The sequence below is a fragment of the Cynocephalus volans genome, chromosome 11 (genome assembly GCF_027409185.1).
Source record: "Cynocephalus volans isolate mCynVol1 chromosome 11, mCynVol1.pri, whole genome shotgun sequence".
Classification (NCBI taxonomy): domain Eukaryota; kingdom Metazoa; phylum Chordata; class Mammalia; order Dermoptera; family Cynocephalidae; genus Cynocephalus; species Cynocephalus volans.
The window spans coordinates 100,815,580-100,833,999 of record NC_084470.1 but is presented as its reverse complement, the minus strand read 5'-3'; the positions used below and the strand labels follow the sequence as shown (position 1 = coordinate 100,833,999).

The following is an 18,420-nucleotide window of genomic DNA, read 5'->3' as shown; positions in this document are numbered from 1 at the left end:
TAAGTGAGCAGGACTGATGCCATGTTGGGACCTTATACCACCTGGGCTGCAAGGAGGGGGTAAGGGGCAGGGATTTTAAAAAGGACAGTATTTCTTTCTCTCCACTCTTTCTTATCTTGCTAAATTGTTCTCCAGCTAATCAGTGCATTCAAAGCTAACAGTTCTTTGAGACTTGTACAGTTCGGAGAAGTGATCAAGGCCAAATGACTGGAAGCTGACTCTGGGCACCAGTCAAGTCAACCAGAGCTCTGTGAAGTGAAACTATGCAAGACTGCAGAAAAGATGATTCTACACTGGAACAAACCAAAATCTTGCATGGTCCTGAGATAATAGTGAAGATGAGAACAGAAACCAGAGGCAGCCTTGGCGAGACCTTGTACCTGACTCACAGACACAGACCCCTCATAACTCATGTCTCCTTCTCCCCTGCTCTTCTCCTCCCCCATTCGATTCCCTCAACCCCTCCTTTAAAAACCCGCAGTAAACCTAAGTCTTGGAGACAGGACAGCCTACCATCTCCTTCAGCTGGAATACATCTGCTTTTCTAACACCAACCGTTTGACTTTTGAGTCTTTTTTTCCTTCTGAAGCAGGTAGGAGCCATACCTCAGTTTGGTACCAGCTTTATTTCTGAAACACTGCTCAATTCTCTGACAAAATAACTTGGGTAATCTGTCACAACATTTCTGCTGGGGAAAACAATGGAAAAAACCTTCTATCATTTAAGATTAATTGCTTTGTTTGCTGCCTTAAAGTGAGAGCACTGACCTAGTTTCTCCTTGGTATAATCAGTTATCTAATTAGAGTAAAAATCAAGAGAGTTAAAAATAATTTCATATACATTCTGGGTGACAGGTCCTAGTTAAATTGGAAAAAGAATGCTGTTTCAGGGCATAGTAGGGCTTAATCCTTAATCTAGAAGTCTAGACTAAAAAGGGTAATTAACACCTTACTAAAAGAGACTGAAAAAGCAATCCTGTTTTATCCCAATTTAAACACTGTGTGGCACTGGTGTTTTGCGACAATGTGAAAACAACTCTTTTATCTTCAGATTGTATTTCTCATTACAGACACTGAAACTGCATATTGCACTACTGAGAGACTATTTAATAATTTACTGAGTACTATTACAGCAAGATATCTGAACTGGTAGATGAGCAGGTGAAATTCAACTCATTAATTCAAAAAGGATGTACGCAGTAATATAAATAAAAATAAGATGTAAATACCAATTTTAAAACTACCAAAAAGAAAGCTTAGGGGGAAAAAAAACATGCTAACTCAAAATAAAATTACAGACACCAGTGACACTGACAGCAACCAGACAGCCTGGCTGAGGTGATTCAGGTTTCACTCCTGGCTCTGCTCTAGGTGTGTTGCCTCTGACAAGTCACCGAACCCCTGAGTATCAGCATTCCTCATCTGCAGGGTAGAAGAGGCCAGACTGTCAATTCGGCCCCCACAATACTCTAATAATTTCTAAAGGTCAGGGACCACATGGACACTTGTATTAAAGCAACAGAAATAAAACTGAGATTTTATAATGTCCAATAATTAACATTTGTTACCTGCATTCTTACTCTCAAGAACTACATTCAGAAGTCACAAACTACCCTCAACTTTCTATTTTAAAAATTTCAACGTTTTTAGAAACACATAGCAATCCTGCTTCAACCTGCGGCTTCCCACTGAGAACAGAGCTTCCCCACAGATCTCAGATCTGAAGCTGCTCGTTCTCCCACACCCTATGAGACCTCCAGGGCCTCAAGGATGGCAGTGTCCCCAATGTCTGGTGCTGCTTCCAGCTTCTACCCTCTCTTTGTTGTCATCTATGAACTCTGGTCACAACCCCAGTCACTAAAGACATAGCACCTGACTCCCTCCCAGACCTGCCTTCAGTGTGGATGACTTCACCACCCACAGGCTAGCCTCTCAGTTTCGTGGCTTCCTCGTCTTCAGGCTAATTCAGGCTCTCTGCAGGGCTCAACTTGGGACCACATCACCTAGATATGCTCTACCCCTGAAATTTTAAATTCTAATATTCTACTTTTGACCATAATCTCCTTTCCATCTGCCTGTCTCATTTCCTCTCACTGCACCTGTCTGCTAATCTGAGTCCTGAGGCCTCTTAACTGTCTGCTCTCCCCCCCCACAGCCTCTCCTATCTTCACTTCTTCCCCACCCAGCATAGATGTTACCTTGCCAACATCCTCCTCTCCCTTGTCCCACTGACCTTCCATTGAATTTCTCTGGCAACCTTGGGTCAATCCAACTGTTTTCTCCTCCTCTTACAACCAGCCTGGGCTGCAGAATACTGGAGAAAAATCGCAAAAGGTCTCATGGCCTCAACCTCAACTGGCCCCAATCTGGCTTCCCTAAACAAGCACTTTCTCCTATTCTCCACAACAGCTCAAACTTCCAATCCACCCCATCATAATCACTTTCGGATGACTTTGCCTCCTGTATTAGTCCGTTTCTGTTGCTTATAACAGAATACCTGAAACTGGGTAATTTATAAAGAAATGAAATTTATTTCTTTCAGTTTTGGAGGCTGAGAAGTCCAGGGAACGAAGTCCTAGCAAGGGCCTTCCACAGTAATGCAGGGTATCACATGGCAAACGGGCTGAGCAAGAGAGCTAACCTCTTCGCTTGCTCTCCTTTTAAAACCATCAGAACCACACCCATAACCACCCTCTAAACACTGCTACAATGTAGATTAAGTTTCCAATATATGAACATTTGGGGGAAACATATATTTAATCCATAGCACCTCCGACCTCAAAGAAAACTAATGTTTTCAGATGAGAATTCCCTCGATTTGCTCCAGCAAAATGTACAAATTTAACAGCATCTGACACAGTTTTCTTTCTGTCCTGTTACAATGGAAGAGGGATCCTTCCTCTTGTCTAAGAGGAGTATATCCATTAGGGCTGTAGAAGCACCTTCCCAAGGGCTCCTACCCTATCAAGTGTTCCCTCTCTTTCTTATACTTTCAAGCTGCTGCTCTATTGGCTCCTTGCCACTTGCATTAAAAAAAACTATATTCAAACTTCTCCCATTTGCAAACAAAACCATACCCTTTTCTCTCCTCACTGTCAGGTCTGAGAATAGTGGTCTATTTCCACAATTTCAACTTCCAGACCTTTCATTCACCTGTCAAAGTCCTTGGCTCCTCATCATGTGCCTCCTACTACTCCCAGCTAATCCAATGCACAAAATAAAGTTCAAATCACAGAGTACTCCTACCAGTGTCCCTAGTGCCAGGAGGGCGTTCATGACGAAGGAAGAAACGAACTTCATTCCTCTGACTTCCAAATCGCTGAAGAACATCAAACATTCGCTCATTATCAGCAACTGGACGTTCTAAAAGAAATGAGTAGAAATCACATTATCTCCAGGTAAAAAAAAATGGACATACCATTTACCATCTGTCCTTCATGCAAATTATGCACTACGGATGTAGAAAATATTCATCATCTTAGGTCATTTTTTTTTTTCATTAAAAGAACTGTTAGAAAATGAAGTACCACAAATTTGTCACACATACAATCAGTGTTAACCAAGGAGGAGTGTTAGAAAGAGGAATAGATCTAGGTCAGCTGTCAGAAGCTCAAGCGTCTAATTCATTGGGATCCTTGCTAGCCACAGGCATGCCATTTAACTTCAGTGGGTTCCAAAAGTTTCTGTAATCTATTAGATCAGATGGTTCCTTCTAACACTAGTTTTCTGTGATTCTCTAAATATACAAAAAATAAATAAAAAAATTAAAAAACAACTTTCTAGATAGCCTTATTTTTTATTACAGTTTTTAATATAGCCTATTTTTTAAATTATAATTTTACAAAAAAAAATGTTTAAAAAAAATCAGACTTATCCATTTCCAAATAAAAAGCTACTTACACTGCAGTGAAAATATATCTATCTGGCCCCTCTTCCAGCAAGACTATTAGTTGTCAGAACTTTTCTGGACACAAAAAGAAAGGTACAGATAAATACCCCCGTAAAAATGGGAGCTTCAGGAAAAATAATGTATCTCAAGGTCTCCTCAAAAAATCTTCCAATCTCAAGGGATCTAGATATAAAAACCAAACATACTGTTTGAGGAGGCAACTGAATAAAATCAAAGAACCGCCAGTAATGTCAATATAATTTTTAAATATAAGAATGTTGAAATAGCCTAAGAAAACTCAACACACTTATCAGTAATAGAAGACACTTTCTCAATACCTTAAATAAACAACATGGCAGATAACAGAGCAGCCAGTTCTGTGACTGACCCTGAACTTAATGCGCTTGGTCACAACAAATACAGTGCAGTTCTGGCTCTAGTTCCTATAACATACCACACTGCGTTGACACAGATAATCACTTCTATAAACCACACAAACTATAACTAAGACCCCCAAAAGCAAATAATCGTAGCTGAGGAGACACCCTCCAAAAGAAATTCTCAGTAGACCCTCTACCCAAAATAGACACACACACACACACAGCTATATACTTAAAAGAAATGAAGTAAAATCTCCAGGTTCCAGGAGCAAAGAGAGAACTCAAAGGAAGTGAAGTAACTTTCTAGTCCACACTGGACTGCCCCGGATGGGTATGGACCTTCTTCCAAGCTCGAGGTGCAAATGGCCCTAGGATAGTAAAAGATCAAGCCTGAGCCTGCACAAGCTGAAACAGACACTCCAAAGGCTCCCAAAGCTCCCCACCATCATCTTACGCTCCAACCACACCTGGCTCCTCACCATGGCATTCCTGCCTGTGTGACTTTGAACATGTCATTCCCAGCACTCATCATCTTCCCTGGTGCCCTCTCCTCCTTCTGCAGATGGAGCACATCTATCTACTACTGCAGTTGTCACACTGCGTTATAAATGTCTATTGATACTTGTTTCTCCTCCTGCACCGTAAGATACCTGACGGCAGGTAACTTTCACCTCTGTATCCCTTGCAACTGAGCACAATCCCTAGCACAAAACAGGCATCCACGAAATGTTCACTAAGCAAACACATGAGTGGGTAATGAGGAAATGGAAAAGGAAAAATGAAAAGGGAAAGAAGAGGGAAAAGAAAAGAAAAGGCAAGACAACACTTTAACACTTAGAGAATGATATAACAGGAGAATATATTTACAGCTCTGAAGAAAGGACTTTTTAAAATAACACACAAATAGGCCTGAATCCAGAACAGAGTTTTTAAGTGCCTACAAATCAAGAGGGAAAGGCAAAAGCCAAAGCAAATATGAACAAAGGATATACAGAAACAACTAAAAAACTGAAAACCCACATAGCAACTAAACAAACAGGAAACCTTACCTGTGATAAGAAAAAAAATTTAAACAAAAGACAAGTTTTCAGCTATAAGTTTAGCAAAAATTAAAATATTATTATAATGGTTGATGAGGAATACTTTTAGAAATAACTGGATGGAGTATGAACTGATATGACCTTTGTGGAGGGAAATCTAGCAATAAATGTTACATTTTTAAATGTGTGAAACTTTATGTTAATTTGTTTCTCTATAGTACCCTTTCTACTATCTTATATGTATCCCATAACATCATGTTGCATACCTTAAACATACACAATAAAAATTAATTTTAAAAAAAAAAGTTTGAACCTTTAACCAAGGAATTCCACTTCTTGGCATCCACCCTAGAGAAATGTGTGCACAGGATCAAAAGAGGCTCCTAACAGGATTTTTACTGCAGTACTTATGAAGAGTAGAATTAATTTAAATGTTCGTGAATACAGAAATTGTTAGATCGACTGTAGTTTATGCATACTATGGAAAGTTACGTAATAGTTAAAAAGAATGGTGTAGATTTACACGTACTAATCTGAAAAAATCTCCAAGCTATGTTGTAAGGTAAAAGAGTACACTTCAGGATGTTGATTTGTGTCCTACTATTTATATAAAGAAATAGAGAAACAACCCACAAAACTATTTCTGTAGTTACTTATAAATGCAGGGAAGAAGTCTGAAAAGTTATCTACTAAAATCACAAGTGATTACTTCAAGGATCAGGGGATGGGCCTAAGGGAGCAACATGCATTTTGTCCTTATTATTTTGTTTTTTACAAACAAAAACTCATTCAGGTGTTATCTGTCATTAAAATTTTTTTAATTAAAATGTTGTAAGAAAAAGTCTTTTGCGCATCACCATCACATAGTGAAAGTGACTGAACTCACATGAGCAAGATACTAGAGAGGAAAGGGAATGGGTGAAATCGAGAGCCAAGGAAGAGAGCACAGCTTCAGCAGAGAGCACTTCTTCCTCTAAAATGATAAGAAGAAAGGACAGGCAACACAGAGCACCTGAGGTACACAGGAAGGAAATTAAGCAAGCTCACAAGGGATGGCTTCCATGATCTCAGTAAAGAATAAAGCAAGGTAATTTGCTGAATGCAAGGACATTACCAGAAGAAGCTAGAAATTTGTTTACTCATTCACAGTAAACATTTATTGAGCACCTATTAGGCATCAGGCATTCCCCGTGAGCTGGGGATACAGCAATGAATAAGATAAACAAAGTCTCTCTCTCCACACTTAAGTAGTTTAGAATCTAGTGCGTGTGTTTGGGGGCCAAAGGGATTAAAGAGGCAAGAAACTAATCAACACACAAAATCAGAGAGTGACATGCATGCCACAGAGGTACAAATCTGGATGAAATAAACGAGAACTAACTTCATGGCTACTTTTAGCAGGTGCTCAGGAAAAGCCTCTCCAAGGAGGTAACATTTTAGCTGAAATCTGATGACCAGAAGGAACCAGTAATGACAAAATCTGAAGGGAGAGCAATACAGACAATGGAAATAGCTATGGCCAATGCTCTAAGGTGGGAAAGAGCTCCACACATTCAAGAAACATTTAGAAAGCTGCAGGAGGGAGCAAAGAGGAAGGCAGTACCAGATGACAGCAAAGACAGCAAGTCATGCGACTTCATAGTCTAAGATGTAAGGAATTTGGATTTTATTTCAAGTGGAAGAGAAGCCTCTAAAGAGTTTTAAACAGGAAAATGAAGTAATACAATTTACAAATTATACAATTTCATTTTAAAAGATCACGTGGGCTTCTTTATGTGAATGTTCTAATCTGGTTTCTGCATTAAGAAAAAAAAAAGAGGTAATTTGGAAAGAGCACAGAACTTCTAGAACATCCACCTATAGGAAAGTCAACCAGAGATGTATAAAAGGACCTGCCTGGAAGGAAAAGAGGGCTCAGCTGAAGTTAGATGTCATGAATAGCGTGAACTCAATTAACACAGTATGTTCACTTGCTCTGGGGACATGTGGCACTCCAAAGGAGAAAAAGGAAACATTGGGAGTTCACACAGGCTGTACAGGAACAAGACAGAAATGATGAAAAGTTACTCCCACATCTACAAACTCCTATGGAGCCACAAAGAAACCAGGTTGTCCCATTTCAGAGCTCCAAAGAACCATACTGACGGACTGATTTCAAGGCTTGCCATAATGCCTATGAGTTCACCACTGCTGTCTGCCTTTACAGTTCCTCAACACTGAATAGCTTTCCCTTAAAACCTACAAAAACTTAAAGAGAGGACAAACCAATCAGGATGTCTCAAATTTCTAATAAAGTATAGCCCAAACGTACAATTAATACTTTTGAGCACCATACATTTGACCATAACACCTCAGAATCTTCTACCTGGTACATCAGCTACCTGTCCTATGATCTTTTATATTTTATACTATGGTGTCTTCATTTTAGTGTTGAAAAACAAAAGAGCAGGAAGACTTTATACTTCACAACAAAGCTAGATCGAGAACACTACCTCCTGATAGACATGCTATTCTATAGTTTCTGTGTAGAAACATGAGCGTTCACACACAGTGCCACTTTTATAAACCAAAATTAGTAAAAGACAGCAGAACTAAAGCACAAGGTTAACTGGGTCTCATACCAGAGCCACACCACACTTCAGCCAAATGGCACTCGCTCTCGCCAGGTTCTTTGCACAGGTCTACCACATCTCTGCATATTGTTTCTGGAGTGACGGGAACTTCTGTGAAGTGCTCTTCATTGTTACTGAGGTACACAGTAAGAAACATCTGAAAATTAAAAGAGAAACAAAACAGTTACCAATACCAGCTGCATTAGTGGTTTTCACCTTAGTCCTTCCTCCAAACAAAATCTCTGCTGGAAGTGCAGATGTACAACTGAACAGTCCGGCTGTCCTGAGGTCAAGGTGGGGAGGGAAGGACCTGGAGCCCAACCAACTGGATCCCTGCCCCCTCCACAGGCAGTACCTGCAAAACCCTTGGAGACCCTGGAGCAGAGTCAAACCAGTTCACGCAAAAGTTCAAAATAAATCTTTTTCTGCCAGTTTTATTCATGTTGTTTACCAAATACTTATATAGTTCTTACTATGCACCAGACCCATACTACAAATAAATCTTCCTATCAACTCTGTAAAGGTTGACTAGAGGATTTCATACATATATACTGGTTTACACACAGCCTCTTTTTAGAAAGATACGTAAGAACATAACATGCTATTTCTGAAGGGGGGAGGGATAAGAAATTGAGCTTGGAGGGAAATCTAACCTTTGTACCATGTGCATAAATTACCTATTCAAAAACTTGTACCTTTAAACCTAAAATGTTTTAACCAAATTAAATACCTACTTTAAAGTATAAGATTTCCTTAACGAGGTATAAGTAGAAATGATTAGCTATTATGCTAAAACTTACCTGATCTTGCACGTAAGCATTCAGGCCAATAGAAGATTTAAATTTAAAACTCATTAACAATTTTTCTCCTGGTAAAAATAGACACTGTATCTTAAAAACATTGCTACTAAAGAATTCAAGTTTTCACACCTATTAAATTCCCAACATTGAAGAAACTAAGTGAAACAGCAAACACGTTTTTGATGGGGATGCAAACTAGTAAATCCCTACAAGTATTCAATTCAGTTCCAAGCAAATCAGCAAGTATCAGGATTTTAAAAATAATAATTTGAAAGAGTTATCCCACTACGATAATTTATGCTGTGAAAATAGTTCTAATCAAAGAAAGAGAATGCAAAGCCTATAGAACATAAACTTTTTTTTTTTTCCTTTCTTTTTTTCGTGACCGGCACTCAGCCAGTGAGTGCACCGGCCATTCCTATATAGGATCCGAACCCGCGGCCGCTGGGAGCGTTGCCGTGCTCCCAGCGCAGCACCCTCCCGAGTGCGCCACAGGCTCGGCCCATAGAACATAAACTTGATGGACCAGTATACAGTCTTTCAAAGTAATTAATGAAGAGAGTGTGCTGAACACAGGGAAGTCTGGATTTTAAGACTACAAAAAAAGCGGAATAAGTAGACTCTGCACTATGATCACACTGACACAGAATATCACACAGCAGTCACAGAGCCTGCTAACAGTCACACAAACTCCCCCTTCCAGCTTAAACTTCTCCGCTGCATTAGGCTGTTCTTGTGAAAAGTCTGCACCTGATTAGGGATGAAGATGAAAACTGGCGAAGACATCAGACTGGGTGCCTCAAGATTTGGTCAGAATAAGAGGAGTCATGCAGAAGAGAAAAAGTAGCCCCTAGGGGCTTTGTAGCTAACTCCTTGCACTAAAACCATGTTTTCTTAGGGAAGTCTAAGTCTCTACCTTTTGCAACAAAAGCTGTTAACTCAAATATGTATAACAGAAGGTAATCCGGAAAAATTAAAACAGTGGATACTGTTGAAACAATTTTAGAACTATGGGGGAAAAAACCTGTAGTTTCTCAATAGAAGCTCAGAAGTTTTCAAGTTAATTATCTCAGGTTTTTTACATTCTGAAAAACTATACTACACAAAGAAATATAGTTCTAGGCCTCAGCTTAGTCAACAAACTGCTAGACAAAAAATCATAAAGCCTTTACAAAATCACTTGAAAAAATAACAAAGATTAATTAAGCTTACAGAATTCCGCGCTCCTACTGCTTTGGTCAAAATATACAGCATATTTAATGATGGAGACAAATAATTTACACTTCAGTATTAGGAGTGGCTGCTTAGCTCAGTTGGTTAGAGTACAGTGCTGACAGCACCAAGGTCTCGGGTTCAATCCCTGTACCAGCCAGCCAAGGAAATAAAATAAAATAGTAGTTCTCCATACTCCCACTCACACCAAAACTTTCTTTGAAGTTTATCACTTTAAAAATAGTAACTCTTTTCATTGTAAATATGCAACTTAGAGGTGTTTATTAAATTACAGAAATATTTGATATATAGAATATATCCTAAACACACACTGCATTAACAAATAAAAAGCTATTAGGTAAGATAATAGCACCTTACCATTGTATACTTCATCTTTCAGAGTACTTTCACACATATTATCTCAAACCCACATCAACTCTCAGATAAACAGAGCATAAATGAAGAAAAAGTCTCAGAGAAGTGATCTGTGTGAGTACAATTCTGTCCTGATGCACCCTCTCCACTTCACACTGTCCCTTACAGCAGGAAATCATTAGGAAATGCTCCATTTAGCCACAGCAACCCAAATTTTAATAGAGATCTGGTCTTTTACTTTCTGGAAAACCAACAGCTTCATTTATTTGAAAGTGTAATTACAAATAAGAAAAATGGGAGATGTGTTCTATTTAAGGCTACTTTCCCACAGCATTAACACTGATATGAATGGTAAGTGCGTGAGCTGACCCCACTTCTACCTTTCATGTGTGAAGATTAGCTCTGTGGTGATTTCAGTAACTGTACTGAAGTCCTCAACGCTAGGCCAGCAACATGACGTTTCTGTGGATTCCCAGGCACAGCTAGTTCAAACCCCAGATCTGTCTGTAATTAGACTACCTTAGAGAAGTGATGTCACCTCTCTGAACCTCAACCTTCTTATCTTCAAAATGAGAGCCTTTAAGTTCCCTAAGAGCTACTATTTAGTGTTTGCTAAGTAGTAACCAGAGTAAAAGCCAACATTTTACAACAACCTACAAGGTCCCACACAATCTGCCCACAGCAACACCTGCCTGCCATGACCTTTCCCACCCTCACTTCCTTCTAACCCCCCCAACCCCAGCTCTGCCATTGTCCTCCTTACTGCCCCTCAGATGTGCCAGGCGCATTCCACCTCAAAGCCCTTGCACCTGATGTGCCTCTGCCTGCAACGCTGCTCTCCACATGCCAGCACAGTGTGCTTCCTCACCCCCTCCATGCCTTTACTCCAACGTCACCCTGTGAAGCCTTCCTGGGCCACCACACCTAAAATTTTAACACCCACCCCCCCACACACACACTTCATTACCCTGCTTTATTTCTCTTGTTGGCACGGTCACTAACATACCATATATATTATGTTTACTTAACTAGATTTTATTAACTGCTTTCCCTACTAGAATGTAAATCTACACAGTCAAGGGTTTTGTCTTTGTTCAGTGTTATATCCTCACCACCTAGAACAGTGCCTGTTATGTAACAAGCACACAATAAGTATTAAATCTTGGAGATGTTATTGCATTTTACAGATGAAGACACTGAAACACACCGAGATCAAGTAACTTGCCCAAGTCACACAACAACTAAAAGGCCAGGACAAGATCCAGACCCAAGCCTCTTAACCCAAGTGGTTGAGAGCTCCACGGCCACTCCATTACCTTGCCAACTCCTTCCTCAATGCATACAGGTAAAGACTCTCCTGAATCCAGACTACATACACCTTGCCGAGTGTGTCACTGCCTCTAGTTCTTCCTTTTAGAGTAAAATCTGTGCCCACAATACACCATCTTACCTCTGATTTATTTTCACAGAAGTTTTCTTTCAGGTCTTGCTAAATGTTATGGTGTGTCCCCTCATTTCTTCAGCTCACACCCTGTAACGGGCACCCTGTTTCTGTTTCAACATTCTTTTCATTCACTTCATACTTATAGATCATCTACTGTATTGTATGGTCTGTATTCTAATGTAGCTTTACTAAATGGCTAACACAGCATACAAAATTCTAAGAGAGACGCAGCCAGTCCAGCGAGCCCACAGGGAGTTGCCAGAGGAACAAATACCGCCACTTGGCTCCCTCCCTCTTACATCTTCCCACTGCTCCCACTGGACAAACCCAACCAGCAGCCAGACAGCAAGGGAAGCCACAGACACCATTTACAGAAGTCCACCTCCTGCACACAACGTGGGGTGAAGGAACCTGGAGAGTGAATCTGGAAGGGGCAAACAAAGGATGCCCAGTCCAAGAAACTTCTGCATACTCGAACTCAGTGACCTCAGCATCTGTGCAGTCAGGGGCTCTTGAACACTATCTAAGTGAAAAGAGGACACAAGCCCAACCAAAGCTGGGAGAAGAATGAAGGTTGAATGCAAACACCCCGAGGAGTGAGCAAGTTTGTCACATCTGCGGAAGAGGAAGGTCACTGCAGAGGGAGCAAGAGGAAAGGATCATAGGAGATTAATTCAATGAGGCAAGTGGAAGCCATATCATACAAGTCTTTATAGATCAGAGGTTCTCAAACTTTGGCAAAAACAGAGGCTTGTTAAACACAGATTGCTGGGCTCCACCCTAAGTGCGTCTGACTCAGTAGATCTGGGATGGGACTGAGAATTCTGCATTTCTAACAAGCTCCCAGGTGATGATGATACTGCCAGTCCAGAAACCATGCACTGAGAACCACTGTCTAAAGCCAAAGCAATGAACCTGGATTTTAATCTAAGGGCCCACTGACGGCAAATCATTAGAGACAGAAAGCAGATGAGTGGTTGCCGTGGGCTGCAGAGAAGGGAAATGGGGAGTGACTGCTGATGGGGACAGGGCAACTGTGGTGAGTGATGAAATGTTCTGGAATTAGTGATGATGGTTGCACAATCTTGTGGATATACTAAAAACCACTGAATTGTGCATACTTCAAACTGATGAATTTTATGGTACATGTATTATTAAATCTCCATTTTTAAAAAGAAGAGGTCATTGGAGGATGCAACAGCGTAGTGGAGTGATTTATGTTGTTTAAAAAATCAATCTGGGGCCGAGCCCATGGCGCACTAGGGAGAGTGCGGCGCTGGGAGCGCAGCGACGCTCCCGCCGTGGGTTCGGATCCTATATCGGAATGGCCGGTGCACTCACTGGCTGAGTGCCGGTCACGAAAAAGACAAAAATAAATAAATAAATAAATAAAAATAAAAAATAAATAAAAATAAAAAATCACTCTGGCTACTATGTGAATAGATTACAGGAGGACAGGCATGGAAGACCAATTAAGAGGTAAATGCAACACACAATACAAGATATGATGGAAGCACAGCCTGCAGGTAACAGCAAAAGTAGTGGAAAATGGCTGGACTAGGGTTATATTTGAAGATAAAGCCAATGATACTTGCATGTTGGACATGATGTGGGATGTGAAAGTAGAGAAAAATTATAAGTGAAACTGGATTTGTTGCCTAAGCAAATGGGTAAAAAGTGGTACAATTTACTGAGAGGAAGAGAAAGGAGGACCAGATTGGAGAAGGGCCCCCAGGACAGGGCCTCTACGCTAAGTATGAGATAGCCGTGGGACACTCAATGGAGACATAAGGAGGCCGTCAAACATACAAGTCTGACTGAGATGATAAAATTAAGAGATGAGCACGTAGAGGCATTTAAAGCCATAATAAGACACGATGAGACCTAGGGACAGCTAGAGACAGAAAAAGCTGAAGACTGTGTCTTGAGCTAGTCAAACAACATGCAGAGGCCTCATGGAGTACAAGGACCCAGCAAAGGAGCCTGAGAAAGATCCATCAATAAAAATATAGAAAGAAACCCAGCAGAGTGTGGTATACCAGAAACCAAGTAAAGAAAGTGTTTCAGAAAGGATATGTCCAGTGAAGTTTAGAGGTGTAAGAAATAAGGCTGACAACTGACCACTGGATCTGGAGAGGTGGAGACTGCTGACAGTCTTGATGAGCACTGTCTGAGTAAAAGGGGTCAAAGCCTGGGTGGAAAAGGCTAGAGAGCCTAAGGGAAAGAAGTAGGGACACAGTACAGGTGACTCTTCCAAGGCGCACTTTAACTCAGGGCAGAGAAAGTGGAAACATCAATGGGAGAAGACACAAAGTGAAAGAAGTATTTTGTTTTGGTTTTATCTGAAGATCAGAGTTTTTACAGAATGTTTTAAGGGATGGGAATGACCCAGTAGAGATGGAAAATGGTGTTGATGATAATGAATCCCTGTCTCTAACTCCTGCACTCTAGACCAGTATTAACTGCCCAGGGGTGATCCTACAAACACTTCACAACTAGGAAAGCAGCTTTTACAATAACTTACAATTTAAAGTGATATGTAATATAATATAAACTGTGATAAAAGAATGTGAAAATATTTCATTAAAAGTGATAAATGTGATTACTACTTGTTTCTACTTCTTGTAGTGGTCAATCTCAAGAAAGGAGATTCACAAAAAGGTAAAATATTATTTATATTACATTGTGCCAGACAACTTCCAGACGCTCTGCACAGTAATTCATGCCAAAGTTGTATGTGAATGAAGACTTGCCTCTCCAAAAACCCAAGATAATTTCAAAAACCCAAGAGGAAATACAAGACTGTCTAAAGTGTACTCATTTGGGGCCAAGCCTGTGGTGCACTTGGGTCCTATATAGGAATGGCCGGTGCACTCACTGGCTGAGTGCCAGTCACGAAAAAGAAAAAAATAAAATAAAATAAAATAAAATAAAGTGTACTCATTTGATTTAGAAAATCACATGAAGTTCCACAGAAAGAAAAAAAGGAACCAAGAGAATACGATGTTCCCTGTCACAGAAAGGAGACTGAGCTTGGCAATAACACCTTCAGAGTTCTGATTTATGAAAACGCTAATCCCTTAGATTTACCTAAGGGAAAAAAAAAAGAAAAAAAAAAATTGTCCTTTAAAGAAAAATGAACAATCTGTAAAAAGAGTGACATAAATCCTCCCCATATTTTACAACTCACAGGAAACTCACCACAGAACAGACAGGTAATTATGCTAGTATTGAGATGTGAGAAAAACCTGAACAATTTTCATGTTTAACAATTCTTCTGTGGAGACATAAGTGTAAACTATTACTTCATTTTTACATTTTGTTGTAGACCTCATGAAGGAAGGCCCCAGGTTACTTTCTGTAAGAGGAGGATGCCACCAGCTTCCTATAATCTGACCAAGCAAAAACAACTCTTTCAACCCTATGATACAGAAAGGGGATTTAACTAAGAAACAGCAACAGCAACCAAAGCTTCTTCCAATCTCGCAAACACATACAGCCATTTAGCCCAACCACGGCTCACACCACCATAAGGAGTTTAGAAACGAGATGCAGATCATTCCAGTCTTCTGGGATACTCTGCATCCTGTTCCTCACAGACCGGGCTGTCTGCTCCAGTGCTCACTCTGCTGGCAGGGACTGCACACCAAGAGCTCAGGACAGTTTGGCTCCCTAACTGAGGCACGCTGCACTAGCTGTGGGCTAGGCTGCCATCCTTCTGCAGGAAGTGTGCTGCTCTGCTACCCCAGCTAGGGCTGCCCGTTCCCATTTCCCCAAGATCTGAGTAGGCAAACCACACTAATGGGGGTTTCTGAAGAGCCTCCCTCAGGAGCCACAGGGACACTACATCTTTGAGTCCTTTAAGTACTTCCCTTCAAAGAGACACTCTCCACCTCCCTTATGATGGGTTGCAACCATATTACATGTATCAGAGAATCACTGCTTAAAAAGGCCTATAAGAAGTTTACTCTTGGGGCCATTAAACTGCTTTTTAAAATCTTCATCAATTACCATGACTTATGTCCACCAATGTTCTATTAAGGCTCAATGATGTTAAACCTACTTCTACAAAGTGTACCACTCTTTACCACAGCATATTTTTAACATCACCCCTTCGGCTTCTATCAGCCAAATTTGAGTTACTTAAGGCAAAATCATAAATCATATTCAAAAGGAATATTCTTTTTACATCAAAAACTATTCCTTTCATCACTTATAGCAAGTTAGTAGAACTTGGAAATCAATAACACATGAAGTCTCAATACCAATTTGAACAATATTCTCTTTAAAAAGTTAATTACCTATGGAATATCCTGGCCATTAATTCAATATCATCTAGAGAATCATTTTCTGAGATAGTCAACATTCTAGGGGAAAAAATGATACAGCAAATGCAAAGTGGTTACTTTAATTGAAGGAAAACTTCATTACATACTGAAAAATAGTGTTCTATCAGAAAGTAGCCTGCTGGCCTTAGATATCGGATACCATAATCACTTCATATGCGTAAACAGACAGTCACCTTTACACTGAGACTTACAGGAGTGACATCCTATCAATCAGTGAGGCTCCTGGTTCTATGCCTTCCTCGCAATCCCAACTCCTTGCTGACTTCAATATCTTTCATTCACTCATCCATCAGTACCTACTGAACACCAACAGCATAAGTATAGTTTACACAATAATACAGTGCATTCTTCTGGGCAGAGAAGAGACTAGTAATACACAAATGAGCACAGTACATAAAGTGATATGGCAGAGAATTATGGAGGTTACGAGGGGAGGATGGTAAATCGTGATCAGGAAAGGCACCTCAGGGGGAGGGGGCATCTAAGCTGAGAGTGAAGAAACCAGCTACTAGAAACATCTGGGGAAGACATTCCATGAAAAGGCCCTGAGGTGGGAATGAGCTTGGACTGCTCCTTGCCCAGAAAGAACATGGCGTATGAGGAATAGACACATGCCAATGAGGGAAAAGAGGAAACGGGCTAATTCATGTAGGACGCTGCAGGCTAAGAGCAAGGAGAACAGGCTTTATTGCAAGAGAAAAGTCACTAGAGCAGTAGTGATTCTCAAAGTGTGGTCCCCAGACCAACAGCATCAGCACCACCTGGGGACGTGTAAGAAAATTCAAAGTCCCAGGCCCCACCCCAGACTTCCTGAGTCAGAAACCCATGGGGTGGAGCCCAGTAATCACACTAAAATTTGAGAACCGCTGCATTAGAGGGTATTGTGCAGGGACGTAACGTAAAGACAGATTTCTGAGTAAATTGCTATCAGCAGTGTATATTACTCTGTACAGTATATATTAACAAATGTAATACCAATGTTAATCCAATAACAATATCAAAACATCACAATCCATTATCGTTGCATGTTTTTAATTTTGGAGAATTCCAATTCAATTACAGGAAATATTAAGACCTAAAACTTATTTTAAATTATCTACTCCCCACAGCAACAGCCTCAGATCACCAAATAAAAAATCTAAAAACACCCACACTTTTCTTCACTTCTCCTCCCAGAGTAGCTCACCTGATCCCTACATCTTGTCCCTAGTGTTGAAGTCATCCCCATCCTTCTAGAATAATTAAAAACCCATAAAACTTCCTCCAATCCGTCCCTACACACACCCACCTCCATCAGAAGTAAACTTTCTAGGGCCGAGCCCGTGGCGCACTTGGAGCACAGCAATGCTCCCGCCATGGGTTCGGATCCTATATAGGTAATGGCCGGTGCACTCACTGGCTGAGTGCCGGTCATGAAAAAGACCAAAAAAAAAAAAAAAAAAAGAATATGAAAAAGAAGTAAACTTTCTATGTGCCTCTGTGACAAACACTCACACTGTAGTTGCTCATATCCCTGTCCCATCTGACTCACTGGTCTATAAATTTCTTTAGGAAAGAGGTTTTGGTTCTTAAATGCTTCCTCTCAAGTTTTTCTTTTCCCCCATTACAACCCACTCCCCAGAAAACTCTATCTCAGATCTTATACATAACAAATCAGCAATATGTTTGTTCAACTGAACCAATACTATGATTCAGGGATTTAAAGTTCCATGGAAGGGCTGGCCTGTGGCTCACTCGGTAGAGTGCGGTGCTGATAACACCAAGGCCCCGGGTTCGGTTCCCATATACGGATGGCCGGTTCGCTCACTGGCTGAGTGTGGTGCTGACAACACCAAGTCAAGGGTTAAGATCCCCTTACCGGTCATCTTTAAAAAAAAAAAAAAAAAAAAAAGAAAAATAAAGTTCCATGGAAGATGGGAAAGTTAACAGATCAGAATATGGCAGAGTATGTTCACCTTGTAAAGAATCAAGAAATGTTTATCCATAAATGGTATTACTTCAAAGTGAGCTTTTGCAAAGCCAGACAATGTCACAAAGCACTCTGTTTATTTTGGGATAAATTATATCTTTTCTCTCCTTTTCAACTATGCCTGAACCTGAATTTAGACAGGTTTCAAATTCTGGAGCCTCCCATGACCGGGAACACAAGCAGAAGCCCCAGGCAGCCCTCCCACTGCCCAAACAGAAGGCAAGAGCACCATAAACACCACTTCCACACAGGTGGTCCACCACAGCCACTGCCACAGCTACTGCTGCCACGAGGACAGCTCATGCCACAGTAGCAACCAGGACCATCCTGCAGGCAGCCCACCGCACACTT

At 40.6% G+C, this 18,420-nt stretch overlaps 1 protein-coding gene across 1 annotated transcript in view; it reads right to left on the bottom strand.

The window, feature by feature from the left end:
* The window catches only part of TP53BP2 (tumor protein p53 binding protein 2), an 80,443-nt gene that overhangs the window by 44,816 nt on the left and 17,207 nt on the right, over positions 1-18,420 (bottom strand). The window contains exons 2-3 of the mRNA XM_063115075.1: positions 7,930-8,077; positions 3,246-3,362 (exon numbers count right to left, since the gene is read on the bottom strand). Of these exons, the coding sequence (XP_062971145.1) occupies positions 3,246-3,362; positions 7,930-8,077 (265 nt within the window). The remainder of the gene's footprint in view (positions 1-3,245; positions 3,363-7,929; positions 8,078-18,420) is intronic.